This window comes from Pezoporus flaviventris, unplaced genomic scaffold (assembly GCF_033815535.1).
Source record: "Pezoporus flaviventris isolate CSIRO_AGI_PZ_B2104156 unplaced genomic scaffold, CSIRO_AGI_Pfla_v1 ptg000002l, whole genome shotgun sequence".
Classification (NCBI taxonomy): Eukaryota; Metazoa; Chordata; class Aves; order Psittaciformes; family Psittacidae; genus Pezoporus; species Pezoporus flaviventris.
This window is the reverse complement of record NW_026892550.1, coordinates 69,995,001-70,009,843: the sequence shown is the minus strand read 5'-3', so window position 1 is coordinate 70,009,843 and position 14,843 is coordinate 69,995,001. Positions and strand designations below refer to the sequence as shown.

Sequence of the window (14,843 nt, the reverse complement as noted above, 5' to 3'; positions counted from 1 at the left end):
CTAGCTAGTAAATACAGGTGGTTTTATACACAAAATCACAACCTCTAATAATAGCTATTTTACAAGCACACATATTCAGGATGTTACTTTTCAGTTGCCCCCAAGTGATGTTTTGCAGTTATTTGTTCTTTCTCTTCCTCTATCTCATTCTGCTTGGGGTAATCACGGTCAGCTCCTGTAGCTGAGGCATCAGGTTTATCCATTCGTCTGTCCAGCTCATGGCAAGGCTTGACAAACTTTGCAGGCAGTCACCATGGACCTGTAGGCAGGAGGACACCAATATACCCCCTCCCCCAGGTTATCAGTTCTTCAGTTCTTGAGAAGTAGACGGGTTAAACAGGTTAAGTGCAGCATCATTACTCTCTCTCCCTCCCCCCCTCTTTTTAAGTCCCTGCAAAAGCCATCATTACTCCCACTACAGTCCCACGTACAGAACGTGGCACAAGGACCCTGTGGAGACTAACAGCAAACCAGCTCCGAGAAGCATCACTGCAGTGCGAGGTGGCAGGCTCAACCTTAGCGGGCGTCCCCGCAGAGGCTCTGCCTCCCCCACATCGTATGAGGCTTGGGCTTTTATACTGACCAAAATGCACACTCATTCCGACACAGGTGGCCAGCCTGTGCTGGAAGAAGTGGCCAGCAGTATCTACAGAGGTCTCCAAGGGTTGATAGAAACCTGGGCATACTTATATTTACCAACTTCTAGTACATGAGTATCACAGAGAAACTGTATGGGCTCCCCCTGTCAGTTGCAAGAAAAAATCATAACATATACAGCTTGAGTATAAGAGGATTGTAACGCATACGTGGTCACTGTTTGTCAGGCCTCCTTAACTATTTTGAGATCAAGAGCTTCCCACTCTTTAGCCCCCTGCTGTGTAGTAAACACAGGATATGCAAAGATGCCCATTGCAGAAAATTCCCCGGTAATGTTCACCTCTTTGATTATCCATTGTTACAACTGAGCGTCTCCAGGGCCAGTAAGTCTGAGCAGACCCACCCGGGAGACGAAGAGTCAGGGTCTGGAAGCAGAGGATATAAATCTGGCTCGGATTCAGGGGATTCGGGGGCTGATCCTGCGCCGAACTCGGGGTCTCCGTTGCTCGCAGCTGTGTCTTTCTTATCAGATGTATCTCGTTCGGTATGTAGCCATCTGCAGACCTGGCTCCTCCGTGACTGAGTTAAAAATTTTTTCACTCTAGGGCATAGTGGGTTGGAGAGGCTCGCGGTTCCTTTAAATCTCCCGCTCGCGCATGATCCCTATTTTCTACTGCGTGCTTCAAAGTGGCGCCGCAATCGATCCGGCGCCGAGGCACCGCCCTCTTTCTTTCGGATTCCTCGGCATTTATCATACGTATACCTTCTAATATACTTTCTCTGTCCTTTTCAAAGTCCCTACTTTCGGAACTGGGGTGGTGGGGGAGCAGGGGGTTGCACCTCCTCCGCGGCACCTTCTGATGGAAGGGGAGAAAAGGAAGGGGGTGGGGGTGGGGGGTGGGGGGAAACCCTGTGCTCCCGCGAGTTGGGGGGGGGAACGAGTTGTAATCTTCCCCCGGTTTCAACCGACCGGGGACGTCTGTTCCTAGTTTCTCCGTTGCTACCGCGGCAGTTTTCTTTTCTGCCTTGTATCTTTTTATACAGTTCATTACTTCCCTCCGTGGTTTACCGAGTTTCTTTGCCTTTTTATAATCATTAAGCACTGAGTCAAATAGTTCATCACCAAACTTTCGCCACTCACTCTCCTCAAATATTGTATTAGGATCTGCAAAAAAAATCCCTTAGCCTTCCCTAGCCGCTAGACCTGCTAGCTGCTTTAGAGTCTCAGGCTCAATTCCCCGCTTTATAAAAAGCACTGTAAAAAGTTCAGGGCTCAGTTCCCCGCTCTTATAAAAAGCACTGTAATAAGTCCAGGGCTACCTCTCGGTCCATTTTCATGGCCAGCCTTTTCCGGATCATCTTCTTCTGGGTCGTCCTGTAACCTCGGTCTCCGGATCGGCCTCCCGACGCAGCAGTGTCTGGTTCGCCCCAGCGGCGGATTCCTTTCGGTTAGTCCGAGCACCCGGGTCCGTCACGCCACCGCAGCAGCATTGCCCGCGCTTCCCGGCCACTGCCGCCGGCGCCGCTCACTCGCCGTTCCGGGTCCCCGTCGAGCGGGGCCGTGTATCCGGGTCCCCGTTAAACCGGGGCCCTGTATCCGGGTCCCCGCTAGTCGGGGCCCTGTATCCGGGTCCCCGTCGACCGGGGCCCTGTATCTGGGTCCCCGCTAGTCGGGGCCCTGTATCCCGGGTCCCCGCTAGTCGGGGCCCTGTATCTGGGTCCCCGTCGACCGGGGCCCTGTATCCGGGTCCCCGTCGACCGGGGCCCTGTATCCCGGGTCCCTGCTAGTCGGGGCCCTGTATTCCGGGTCCCCGCTAGTCGGAGCCCTGTAATCCGGGTCCCCAGCGACCAGGGCCCTGTAGTCTGCGTCCCTGTTCGGGCGCCATTTGTAAGCGGCGAGGAAAAGCAGACACGCTAACCCAATATGGGTGATAAGCAGCTTCTGCTTTATTTGTGACGCAGTTCACATATATATAGGAGTGGTATTCAGCCACTCCTTCTTGGCACAACAGTATTGGTTAGCCCCCCCACAGCTTCCTCCACATTCTCCTCCCAGGTCCGATCTCCGGCCACCTGTGGGGGCCACCCCCTGCCTTGCTTGCACAGTCCTCCAGAACTCTATGGTCCTGCTCTTAGAGTCATTCTGCAACAGCACCTAAAGACTAGATTTTATGGGGAGGAAAAAAAATATTAACGTAGGGACAGCATCTGCAACCAATGGGATTCACCTTCTTCTACCCCATAAATATTAATTTTGGCATTTTGAGCCTGTGTCGTGGAGCCAACATCATGGAGCCCCTTGAGAGGCAGGAGGGAAGTCTGCACTGGAGATGTGTCATGGTTTCAACCCAGCCGGCAGCTAAGGACCACGGGGCCACTTGCTCACCCCTGTTCTGTTCCCCTGGGTCAGCTGTCCTGTCTCTGCTTCCTCCTGGCTTCCCCTCCTCCCTGGCAGAGCATGAGACTCAGAAAGTCCTTGGTCAGACTAAACATTACTTAGCAACAACTAAAAACATCGGTGTTATCAGCGTCGTTCCGAGGCTAAAGTCAAAAACACAGCACTGCACCAGCTACTAAGAAGGAGAAAAATGACGGCTACTGCTGGACCCAGGACAGTAAGGAAACATTTTTCCTTGCTACCTGCAAGTGTAAACTCAACATCCCCAAGCTTTCATACACATAGCCCTTTACAAAATCTTAACTACTTCCATTGCCAGATAACATGCCCACCATTTTGGAGTCTGTCCTGGACTTCTGGGTGGCCCACTGCATGCTGCCTGGTGCTCTTCAGATACAGCCCAGCAAGGGTTCCCAGTCCCTCTCCCCCTCCTGTCTCCAGACCAGAGAGCACTGTCCCTTCCCTTTGCTGCAGCAGCAAGGGAGCACTGGAAAAAGAAGCGGGCAAGACTACTGGGAAAACGGTGACAAGCTATTCCGCTGTCGGGAAGGAGCAGTGCTCTCAAACAGCTGTGTGTGCAAGGCACTGCAGCAGGTCTGCATGTGCCTCCCTTGGGTGCTGTCCCCAAGCAATGGGGTGGTGCTGGCCACCTCCAGCCAGTGGCCCAGTGTCAAGGAGGAAGCCTCGGCCACGGGGCAGCAGTTCCAAAGGTGATGACCCGCAGAGAATGTCACTGTCAGCTCATTGTGATGTGTGCGGAGAGCTGACAGGGAAGCAAAGACCTACTGAGGAGGCCACTGCCAGTGACTGTGGCCACCCTGTGGGCAGAGGGACAGTTGCCCCACATGCAGGCACCTCACATGGCGCACTGGGGTCATATTTCTTCTCCCAGCTGGGCACAGCAGATGATCCTGAGGTACCCCGGACACCACAGGGTGCAGATGGCGTCTTCTTCCTGGGAGAGGAAACGTTGCAGCTCAGAGCTGGACAAAGCAGCAGCTTTTCTCCCCAGCCTTGTTTCTAGCGACTACCTCGGGACCAGCTTTCAGGCAGTCCACGGAGTGCTGCTCTTTGCAGATATTTCAGGTAGGGTGCGCAGGGAGGAGCAACTGTGACATCGAGGAACGTGAGCCATTCTGGCACACACCAGGCCCTTTGGAGCCCTGCCCCTGCTGCTGATAGTGAGTGGCCATAATGAATGCTGAGGTCTTCTGCTGGGATTCCCAAAAAGGATGGGCTATCATGGGTGGTTAAGCACTGCTGCAACCCACACTGTGTTGGGGCATGGGAAGGTGCCGGGCTGGGCACCCCGGCTGGCCAGTGTGGAACTGGCTGCCAGGTCCTTTGGTCCCCAGGGCATTCATTTCCTGATTTCTGGGTGTCTCTGTTGCAGATTTCACCTCTTTGACAGAGCACTGTATCTGGAAGGGTGGTTCACAGAGAGGCACTGATGAGTTGGCGGAAGACCTCAATCACTACCTGTGTGACGTTTTGGAGGGTAAGAGCCATGCTGCAGGACTGCCTGGCGGCAGGCCATAGGGCTGCTCATGGAATGGGGAGGCTGGTATCCTGGGCAACCTAGTCCTGCTTCCTTGGAAGGGCTGGGACTTTCTGTGGCCTGGAGGAACAGTGAGAACAGCCAGGCTCTCCTGGCAAGTCAGGACAAGTGCAGGTCCTTTCTGCTCCCCACTGTGGCCAAGGAGGCACCCACTTTCTCAGCAGCCACCTCTGTGCTTCTGATGGGAACACCCAGCTCCATGGTGCCTGGGGGCCCAGAGCAGGCTGAGAGCACCAAGCAAGTGCCAGCGCACAAGTGACCTGGACATGCTGGCACTGGCGTTGTGTGGGAAAGACAGGGAGAGACAGAGACCCTTCCAAGCCCATTTTCTCAGGGGATGTCTTGACCCTTCTGAGCTGATTATGAGCACATTCTGGACACCCCTTTGGCAGCATTTGTAAAGAAAAGCAGAAGAGGCCTCGAAGAGGATGAAGGGTCTAGAGCATCTCTCCTACAAGGAAAGGCTGGGGGAACTGGGCCTGTTTAGCCTAGGGAAGAGAAGGCTTCAGGGGGGATCTTACAGTAATGTGTCTAAAACTTCAAGGGAGGGAGCAGATTAGACAGAGCTAGGCTCTTTCCAGTGGTGCTCATTGTCAGGACCAGAGGCCATGCCATGGGCACGCACTGAAGCACAGCAGTTTCCCTCTGTAAGTTGGGAAACACTTTTTGGCTGTGAGGGGTGACTGACTGATTGCCAGGGAGCTTGAGAAATCTTCCTCTTTTGGCTCTTCCAAAGCCATCTAGCCAGCGTCCTGGGCAGCTGGCTCTGCCCCGCTTGAGAGCAGGGTTGGACCAGATGGACCCCAGAGGTTCCTTCCAGCCTCCACCATTCTGAAAATTAGGTGGCAGCTTGAGGCCATGCCTCTGTGCCTTCTGTGCAGGTACCAGGGCTGCAGCCCCTGGGAGCCTGGGAGGCAGGCCAGGGTGGTGCTTTTCCTAAGCTGTGCCGGATAGTGCACCGTCGCCTGGGTGCTCCGCTCTGAGCACGGGGGCTTCCTTTGTGGATTATGGAAGAAGGTGTCCACATGACTCTTCCTTTCCTTCCCTCTGTCTCCAGACATGCTGACTCTTGGAGGTGACATCTTGAAGTTTGCTGGTACGTACTTAGGATGATGATGCCCATGGGTATTAATCTGCAGCACGGGACTGCTGTGGCAGCTCTGCTGTCCTCCTTCAGAGGCTCTGTGCAGCACCTTGAGCCATCTTCCTGGCCACTCTCATACGCCTTTGCAGCGCCCTTTCTCCAGGCTTCTCTTCCCACCCTGGGCCTGCAGTTTGGCTTCGGCAAGGGTGGTGGCTCCCCTCCCTCTGCCTCAGCTTGCAGGGCTCTGTGCTGGGGGTGAGGGCAGAGGCAGCACTGAGAGGAGGAGACCTACTAGAAGGTGAAGCCGAAGGCATTTATTGGAGTGCTGGTGAGGGACGGGGGGACGGGGGAATGGAGGGACGGGCTGGTGACAGCACAGCTCAGGCTGCCAGGCCGCAAGAGGAGGAGGAGTCCCAGCAAGTCCAGAGGTCCTCCAGAGGCCTATGGCCTCCCACAAGTCCATCTTTTTCAGCACGTCATCTGGTTTCTGCTGTCCCTGCCATGGAGCGTAGGTCAGGGAGAGTCAGGTCTCAGCAGAGCCTTGACGTTCCCTTGCTTTCCCCAGGGGATGCTGTGCTGCTGCTGTGGAGAGCAAGACCCAGTGAGATGGCCAAGACCATCAGCCTTGTGGTGCACTGTAGCTGGCAGATCCAGAAGAAGTACCGGAGGCATGACATGCTCGTGGGTCAGAAATTCCGACTTAAGATAGGTACAAGTGCTGTGCCAGGTGCAGATCTGTGGCACTCTCCTGTGCTTCACACTGGCAGGGAATGCGGGGATCCCCGCCTGGGGCTAGCGCCAAAGGAAAGCATCTCCTGCAAGCATTCAAGGGGCCACCTGTAGTTGGACACCAGACCACTGGGTTTGTGTGCGTTCACAGTTAGAATTAAACCTGGCAAGGGATCTGAAAGATAACAGGAAGAGCTTCTATAGGTATGTAGCAAATAAAAAGACAGACTAGGGCAACATGGGCCCTCTCCAGAAGCTATCAGGAGAACTGGCTACCCTGGATTTGGAGAAGGCTGAGGTTCTTAATGACTTCTTTGCCTCAGCCGTCACTGGCAAATGCTCTGAGCACACCACCCAAGTCCTGGAAGGCAGATGCAGGGACTGTGAGAATGAAGACCTTCGGCCCACTGTAGGAGGGGATCTGGTTCAAGATCATCCTAAGAACCTGAATGTGCACAAACCCATGGGAACTGATGCAGTCCGTCTGCGGTTCCTGAAGGAGCTGGTGAATGAAGTTGCAACTGTCCATCATATTTGAAAAATCATGGCAGTCATGTCAAGTCCCTGACGACTGGAAAAAGGGAAATATAACCCCCATTTTCAAGAAGGGGAAAATGGATGACCCAGGGAACTACAGACCAGTCAGTCTCACCTCTGTGCCTGGCAAAATCTTGGAGCAGATTCTCCTGGAAGGCATGCTAAGGCACATGAAAAACAACAAGGTGCTTGGTGACAGCCAGCATGGCTTCACTAAGGGGAAATCCTGCCTGACCAATTTGGCGGCCTTTTGGGTGACATGGTCTAGTGCGAGATGGCAGTGGGGTTGGATCTAGGTGATCTTAAGGTCCTTTCCAGCCCTCACTGTTCTATGGTTTTATGATTCTGTGAAGCTCAAAGGAAGAGCAGGTGTCAGGTTGAATACTGGGGTCTTTGAGCATCTGCTGTCGGCCAGATGCCTGCAGGAGGAACTTATCCCTTCATTTTTCAGGTGGAGGCAGCTTTGCATCCTTTTCCGTGTTGGATTCTCCCCTGCCTTTCACAAAGAGCAAAGGAGAGCTGCATTGCTTAAGGCTGTGAGAAGGGTTTTGCAGGCTGTAATTTTTCTTGAGCAGACAGCTACAACCCGCCTGCATGTAAAGGGGGTGGGCGGTGATCAGGGGCTTGGTTTGCTGGGTTTCTGGGGCAGGTTAAGACAGCCAGCACTCTCAACACAGTGTCACTGTCCACTTGGTTTGTCTATTTCTTAACACCCATTTAAGGGTCCTGTGTCAGTAGCCCCTCGAGAAGGATGGAGGATGCCCTCCCCCTCCATAATGACCATCTCCCCACTGGGGTTCAGATTGGCTTCTGAACAGCTGAAATGCTGGAGGCTGTAGAGCTCTGCTTCTCCCTCTCTCTCTCCCAGGGATCTCTGCAGGGAATATGCACCACCTGAGGTTTGGAGACGAGAGGCAGCAGTACTTCTGTGTCATTGGCAAGGCCCTGGAGGATGTCTGTGAGGCCGAAAAGCTTGCGGAAGCAGGTGAAATTGTCCTCTCAGCCTCCTGCTGGGAGCTATGTGAGAAGCACAGGCTCAGAACCAGCCATATTGCGGGCAAAACAGCTGTGAAGGTAGGTGGATGGGACAGCATCTAGAGCCATTCTGAGGACCTGGACCTGAAGGAGGGAGGCCTCAGAAAGCTGAAGAGCTGAATGTGGAGAGAGTTGTAGCTCTGAAAGGGGAGAGCAGCTGATGCTCTTGTCCTTTTATGTTAGGAGTAACTCTGGGCTGGGCTTGCTTGGTTTGAGGGGTCAGGAGGCACTGGAAGAGTTTTGGCCCCACCAGCAGTGTCCTCCGTGGGTCACGGAGCTGTTGACAGCTGGGGGATGCTTGGAAGACGTCTGCTCAGCTCCAGGGTTTCTGAGGAAGCACTGCTGTCCTGTCCAGCCAGATAGGCTTCTTCTCCCCTTTTCTGGACAGTGACAGTGGAGGGCAGGATCTGTCCCCTGGGACTCCTGGAGAAGCCAGTGTCAAGTGCTTTCCTTCTGTGTACCTTCAGGTTACGGGCATGAACCAGATGTCTCTGTCGGAATGCCAAAATGTTTTAGACAAGCTTCCACAGAAGGAGAAGTGCTGCTTCACGGAAAACGAATGTGAGTGCCAGATTCACCTTGTTTTGGTTTTGCTTGGAAACATGGGGCCTGGCTGCTGCAGGGGTCAGGGATGAACTACCGCTCCCCTCTTCCCCTCTCAGTTAGCAGTCATGCTTTTGGCCCTCTTGTGCATCAGCTGGGGCAGTTGCTGCTGCTGCCATCTCCTTCCAGGGGACAGCTCTGCCCTAAGCACCTGCAGGTGGCAACACAAGCAAACGCAGGAGTCTCTCCCCTGTTGCCAGTGCTAGCCCCTGCTTTCCAACAGCTCGTAGTCCCATCTTCCCACAGCAACCATGTGTGTTTCCTCTCCGCAGATGCTGTCAGGCCTGCTCTTTTCTTGAACCCTGATACTGATGTGGGAGACATACTTAGTTACATCCCAAAAGCTGTTCTCAGGAAGGTACGCCTGGGCCGTTGCTGCTGGGGCTGCTTTTTTTGCAGGGCAGAAGAAGTGGTGCATTCAGAGAGGGAGTTTCCATGAGAGCAAGCCAAACAAAGAAAATGCATCCCGAGATGACAATGTGGGCAAATTAGGCCAAGGGGCACAGGTGCTGCACCACTGGATGAGTTGTCCTCAGAGAGATGGGTGGTGGGGCAGACATTTGCATCTCTTGTCTTTTCTGTGGGTATGGCTCTTCATGTTCTGTGGACGTGATGGCAGGATAGAGGGGAGAATCCACTGAAGCCCCATGAGCATCGCTCAGTGTCACCACTCATGTCCGTAACTGTCCCAAGATGGGGTGTTACCGGAGCGCCCTTCTCGCCTTTGTCATTTGTGTTCTGATTTGGTATCTGACTGCTGCAAGCTGGGCAGCCTGCCGACCATTTAAACCGAGAGGAGGATCTTCTCTTCCCCTACTAGTACCTGCTATTGCCAGGACACCAGCTCTCCCTTTGTACCTGGCGTGGGCAGCCCCTGGGAGAGCAGGCTTGTGAAGCCGTCATGCTCTTGTCTTCCAGCTTGAAGACAGAGTGCCGCAGGACTTCCTCTGTGAGCTACGGCCAGTCACCATCCTCTTCCTCCACCTGAATTTTGATACAAAGGACATAGTATCTTTCCGCAGTGTCCTCAGTGAAGTCAGCAGCCTGATGCAGGAAATCGTCTGTCCTCACAAGGGTGAAGTGAACAAAGTCTTCCTGTTTGACAAAGTGAGTGTGAGGTGGAATCATCTCCCCCCAACCCAAGAGGGTGGATACTGAGCAAGAGGGGAAGGTTCCTTCTTAGGCATTGTGGCAAGATGTGCTGCATCTGTCCTTGGCAGGGCTGTACATTCCTTTGTGTGTTCGGACTCCCTGGAGTAAAGCTGGCCCATGAGAGCATTCATGCCTTGCAGAGTGCTTTTCAGATCTTCAACTCGTGCTCCAAGATCATTGCAAAAACAGGGTGAGTGTCTGGTGGGGCTGAGGGAGCGCATGCTGCCTGGGCCAGCGTAAAGCAGAGGAAGAAAGAGTGTTGCGTCTAGCTTACCCTCCCCTGTCCTCCCTTCCTTGGCAGGAAGGAAACAGTGCCCTGAGAGGTGGCAGGCAACCCCTGGGCTTATCCCTGGGCAGCCAGGCAGAGTGTCTCCAAGCACACCCTGCTAGCCACCATGCTGGAATGAGCCCTAGTGAAGGCGAGAGGCTCCTTGGTGCCAGAAGCAGCACCTTCTGGGTGACTGGCCTGTGAACAGTGATGGGGCCTAGACACCTGATCTTACATTGCTGTCATCACAGGCAGTGACGCTGTGGCACCTTCTTCCCTCCCTCTTTTCCCACTGGTCACAGGTCACAGCTCAGGGAAGGGGGTCTCAGGAGAAGTGCCCAAAAGTTCCTGCCTGTGCTCTAAGCCCTGTTCCTTGTCCTTGCCGCCTGGGTCCTTTACAGCCCTGAGCTCTCTGTACCCCGAACCCCAGGCTGGCAGGGCAGGATTGCCAGTGGCCCAGGCTAGTGCTGAGGGGAGATGCGGGAAGAGATGAAGCTGGGTGGGCAGGACTGCACCTGGAGCGCTTCTGAAGCCGTGTTGTTTCCCTGTGTGCCAGGACAGTGTCTGTGTCTGTTACCAGTGGGATGGCGTTCTGTGGCCTCATTGGCCACCCTCTGAGGCACGAGTACACAGGTACAAGCACGTGTGTGCGGTGTGGGAAACTGGCGTGAGCTGGTGGGAAGAGGAAGACAGGCTGGGGAGAGTGCCTGTCCAACAACCAGCCAGGAATGGCCCAGGCAGCACCAGTCCTGGGCTGGGGTGGGACACTGGGCTCCACAGCTGGTTGTTCCCCTGGGATCTGCTTAACCCACTGTGGGGCTGCGGGTGTCGGATGTAGGGCAGCCGTTGGTCTGGAAGGGCACTGTGGAGCTGGTGGCACAGGTACATCACTGTGTGCTCTTTCTTCATCTCTCTGGCAGTCATTGGCCAGAAGGTGAACTTGGCAGCCCGGATGATGATGAGCTACTCTGGGCTGGTGACCTGTGATACCACAACCTGTGCCAGCTCTGGGCTGCCCTCTTGCTACTTCAAGGAGCTGCCGGAGAGAAAGATGAAAGGCTTCAAACATCCTGTCACTGTCTATCAATATGTGGGGATCACCACCAACAGGTGAGTGTCCTCTTGAGAAGTCTGGATGAGGGGATGGTGGCATCAAGGGTCCAGCTTGGCCAGCATAGAGGAGTTCTGCAGAGAGAGCAGAAGCCGCTCTCCATTCACTGTGGATGAGACGGTCAGAAGCCCTGGTGTAGGAGGCTTTTTACCTCTCTTCCCTGCTGTTTCCTCTTGCTGGGAGAGTGGGAGTGAAACCACAGGAATGGGGAAGGTTTTGTTTTGGTAGACACAACCTGGCTTTCAGGCTCTGTCCAAATGGCTTTCAAACTGTGCTTTCCGTGCTGTGCTCGCTCTACCACATGCCCTGGTAATGCTGACCCAAGAAGGTTTTGTCCTAGCTGCTCTTGAGTGGGAAGCTTTGGGCCAGTCTGGTTCCCATGGATAAAGGTGGACCCTCAGGACATTCTTCATCATGTCTTCCTCCTCAAACCTGGGCTCTTCCTCTGGGCCAGGATTTGACCTTCTTTTTGGATGATGGTTTGAATGTTAGTCTCTGAAAATACAGGAAGACTTAAGCCAGAGGTGCCAGGTGCTTGGAATCCCAGCCCATTGGGTCCTTGTTTCCAAGACTCTCGGTTTTTCCTGGCCAACGCAGTAAAGATATCTGCTAACCAGCAGCTCACTCTTGCTTCTTTCACATGTCTCTGGGTCTGGCCTCTGTTGACGGACTCTCAATATATTCTCTTGTCCTGGTGTGGCTGTTGGGTTTCTTAATGCTTAAAGCTCTCTCAGCATGCCAGCTTGAACTTTGGTGGGGGGGAGCATGCAGGGGATAACATGCTGCTCGAAAGAAAAACAGGTACCCTGAGGAGCACATCCAGCCCCTCCATGCCAGGCTGCTTCTTGATGTCCCTTGGCTTCTAACCAGCTAACTGACTTGTACTTTCTTTTTCCCCTGCTCCTAGCATATTTGGCATGGCTCTTGCCATGAAGATGCCAGAGAACGCCTCCTTGCTGGGTATGTGGAGAATGCCTTGCTCTTCTGAACCCCAGTTTCTTCCCCTCAGTAACATGTATTGGGAACGGAAAAGGTTTTGCTGGGGATAATGTTGCCTGCAGAGGCCCTGAGGAAGTGCTGGCTCTCTCAGTGCCTACTTAGTTGATATCTTTGGGGTGGGAAGCAGGGTGAGGCGCTCGGTGATCCCAGGCAGGCTCCAGACCTGATAGGAAGGTTTGTTTCAAGCTGCTCACACCCTGGGGGCTAAACCAGTCCCACATCCTTGGGATCAGGAAAGAGATTTCCTTCTGCTAGACTGATGGGGAGTTTTGGTGGTTGGTTCTCCCCCTTGTACTCCTCAGAGGTGCTTTCTTGGCAGCATCTGCTTGTAAACATGGAAAAGTCAAGCATCACGGACGCCTTTAATCACTCAGTGTCTTGCTGGATGTTTTGGGCCCTGTCATGGGTTAACCCCGGTAGGGAACTCAGCCCCACACGGCTGCTCACTCCCCACAGTGGGATGGGGAAGAGAATTGGAAGGGTAAAAGTGAGCCCACTGGATACGGACAGCTTAATAGGTAAAGCAGCTGCTGTGCATCCATGACAGGCAAAATCAGGCATTCTTTCACTGCCTCCTGGTGGCAGGCAGGTGTCCAGCCATTCCCAGGAAAGCAGAGCTTCAACATGTGTATCAAGGACTTGGGAAGACAAACACAGGAACTCGTAATGTGCCCCCTTCCTCCTCCTTTTCCCCAGCTTTTCTTGCGAAGCACAGCATCATATGCAATGAAATAAGCCAGCTGGGGTCTGCTGTTGCAGCTGTGCCCCATCCCAACTTCTTGTGCACCCCCAGCCTGCTTTTGCTGGCAGGGTGGCATGAGAAATAGAAAATGCCTTGATGCTGTGCAAGCCCTCTTCAGCAAGAACTAAAACACGGTTGTGTATCAACACTGATGTGCTCTGTGGCCAGTCGTACAGCCAGGAGAAGATGTTCTAAGTCTGTTTGGGACACAGCTGCCTGAAGCAACTCAGATCATCCCTTCCAGCCTTGTACTGGATCCCTGAGGGGGGATTTGCACGGGGCTGTCTGAATCTCTGTGGGACAGGGCATCCGCTACCACTCTGAGGAAGGCAGAGGTGCAAAAGCTGGGACAAGAGGGTTGGAAGGCAGCAGGGGTATCGTAGGCTGCCAGATGTGGTAGTGGGAGGGAAGCTGTGGTGGAGGGTACCAGCCAAAGGGACGGCTCTTTGCTTTCTAGCATGCCCCAGCAGCTCATTTTCTTGTTTGTCTTCACAGGTCGGAAGAAGGAGATTGACCTCTTTGTCAACTGCTTGGAAGCCTCTAACCGTTTTGGACAAAGACACATACTGGCATTTGAGGGCGCAAGGGGCGCTGGGAAGAGCCAATTACTTAATCACCTGTCCCAGTTAGGCCAGTCTGCTGGCTGCAGGTACAGGGTTTTGTCCTGTAGTTTTGGGACACTGCTTCTTTCCATCCCTGAGAGCCATGGAACGCTCCAGCCCCTTGGCCAGTGTGCCTTGGCCTTGGACTGAAGCCTCCTCAAAAAGCCTCATGGAGGCATTCCATAGTTATCTCCTGCGTGCTCTGCTCCTACCCCTGTCTCTTTGGGGTGTTGGAGGTGCTTCTTGACCTGTGGTGTTTCCTCCTTCACAAATAGAAGGAAAAAGCCCAAACTCGGTGCTTTGCATTGGATTCCAGATGCAACATATAGCAGGGTGGCCTGTCTCAGAAGCCCTGCTTGCCCCCTGACTGTTTCCCAGAAGGAATACTGGGCCAGAAAAGCCTCTCTGTGGCTGAGAGGCAGACTGCTAAGGTCTGGAGCCCAAAGGCAAACTCCACTTGCTCCATGATCACCTCTTAGCTCTGCAAGTCCCTCTGCAGTAGGGAGGTAGGGAGACATGGACCAGCGCTGCAGAAACCAGAAGGGGTCTGGACCTAGCTCTCCCAGTGGCTTGGCAGCAACTGCCTCTCTGTGCCCTTTCTCTTACAAGGAGTGAAACTCCCGGTACCACTTTGAAGTGGGAGGCTGAAGAGTTCCCCCTAAAGGCAACTCCAGCTCTTTTGTCTTAGAAGACTTGGGCCGTTGGGGATCTCAGTGCCTTTTGCTTTTGCATGGCAGGGTATTTGGCATGGAACTGCTAGAGGTCAACGTGAGGCAGTCCTTCTCTGCCATGCGTATTCTGATGGCCAGGGTGATGGGCCTCCATGAGTGTGAATCGTGCAGTGCCAGGGAGCACGTGCTACGGACAAATCTCAACGGGATAATCGAAGAGAGCAACTACTGCCTCCTCAATGACATCTTCCTTGTCAAGGTGAGAGCGAGAGGCCTCTCTGACCCTGGAGAAGGCTTTCTCCTGAGCCCTTCTGGTTCTTCAGCAGTCTTCTAAGGCTGCTGGAGTGCCTTAGCTCAGGGGGAGGGATTGCAGGGGGTCACAGCACATGTTTCCCATTCCTGGCCCCGGGGGCTGCCTGTATGTGGTGACTTAATGTCCCGCGCTGCATCTGGCAGTGCCTGGTGCCTTGTTCGGCATTCTGGAAGCAGCACTGGAATGAGGCTGGGTCTGACCTTGTGCTGAGGTCATTGCTGTGTGAGTGGTCTGCTCCAGCCAGCCCAAGATCCCACAGTCAGAGAACCAGCTCTTCAGCCCACCGCCAAGATGCAGCTCTGCCTGAGCCTCTGCTTTAGGCTCTAGTTGAAGTCCCACTGTGGCCTCTTGCACCCGTGCTGGGGAGAGGGAAGGTGCTGAGGCAGAGCAGGGAGGGTTTGCTCTGCCATCTTGCTTGGTGGGTAGGTGTAGCGAGCCCTGGAG

General features: G+C 54.1%; 1 protein-coding gene across 1 annotated transcript in view; it reads left to right on the top strand.

The window, feature by feature from the left end:
* The first annotated feature begins 3,319 nt into the window (after nucleotides 1-3,319).
* The window catches only part of LOC133274867 (adenylate cyclase type 10-like), a 19,087-nt gene continuing 7,563 nt past the window's right edge, over nucleotides 3,320-14,843 (top strand). The window contains exons 1-15 of the mRNA XM_061464436.1: nucleotides 3,320-3,705; nucleotides 3,888-4,081; nucleotides 4,389-4,493; nucleotides 5,611-5,649; nucleotides 6,203-6,346; nucleotides 7,772-7,977; nucleotides 8,406-8,499; nucleotides 8,814-8,899; nucleotides 9,460-9,648; nucleotides 9,762-9,883; nucleotides 10,518-10,594; nucleotides 10,882-11,071; nucleotides 11,980-12,032; nucleotides 13,309-13,462; nucleotides 14,153-14,345. Coding sequence (XP_061320420.1) covers nucleotides 3,320-3,705; nucleotides 3,888-4,081; nucleotides 4,389-4,493; nucleotides 5,611-5,649; nucleotides 6,203-6,346; nucleotides 7,772-7,977; nucleotides 8,406-8,499; nucleotides 8,814-8,899; nucleotides 9,460-9,648; nucleotides 9,762-9,883; nucleotides 10,518-10,594; nucleotides 10,882-11,071; nucleotides 11,980-12,032; nucleotides 13,309-13,462; nucleotides 14,153-14,345 — 2,232 coding nt within the window. The remainder of the gene's footprint in view (nucleotides 3,706-3,887; nucleotides 4,082-4,388; nucleotides 4,494-5,610; nucleotides 5,650-6,202; nucleotides 6,347-7,771; nucleotides 7,978-8,405; nucleotides 8,500-8,813; nucleotides 8,900-9,459; nucleotides 9,649-9,761; nucleotides 9,884-10,517; nucleotides 10,595-10,881; nucleotides 11,072-11,979; nucleotides 12,033-13,308; nucleotides 13,463-14,152; nucleotides 14,346-14,843) is intronic.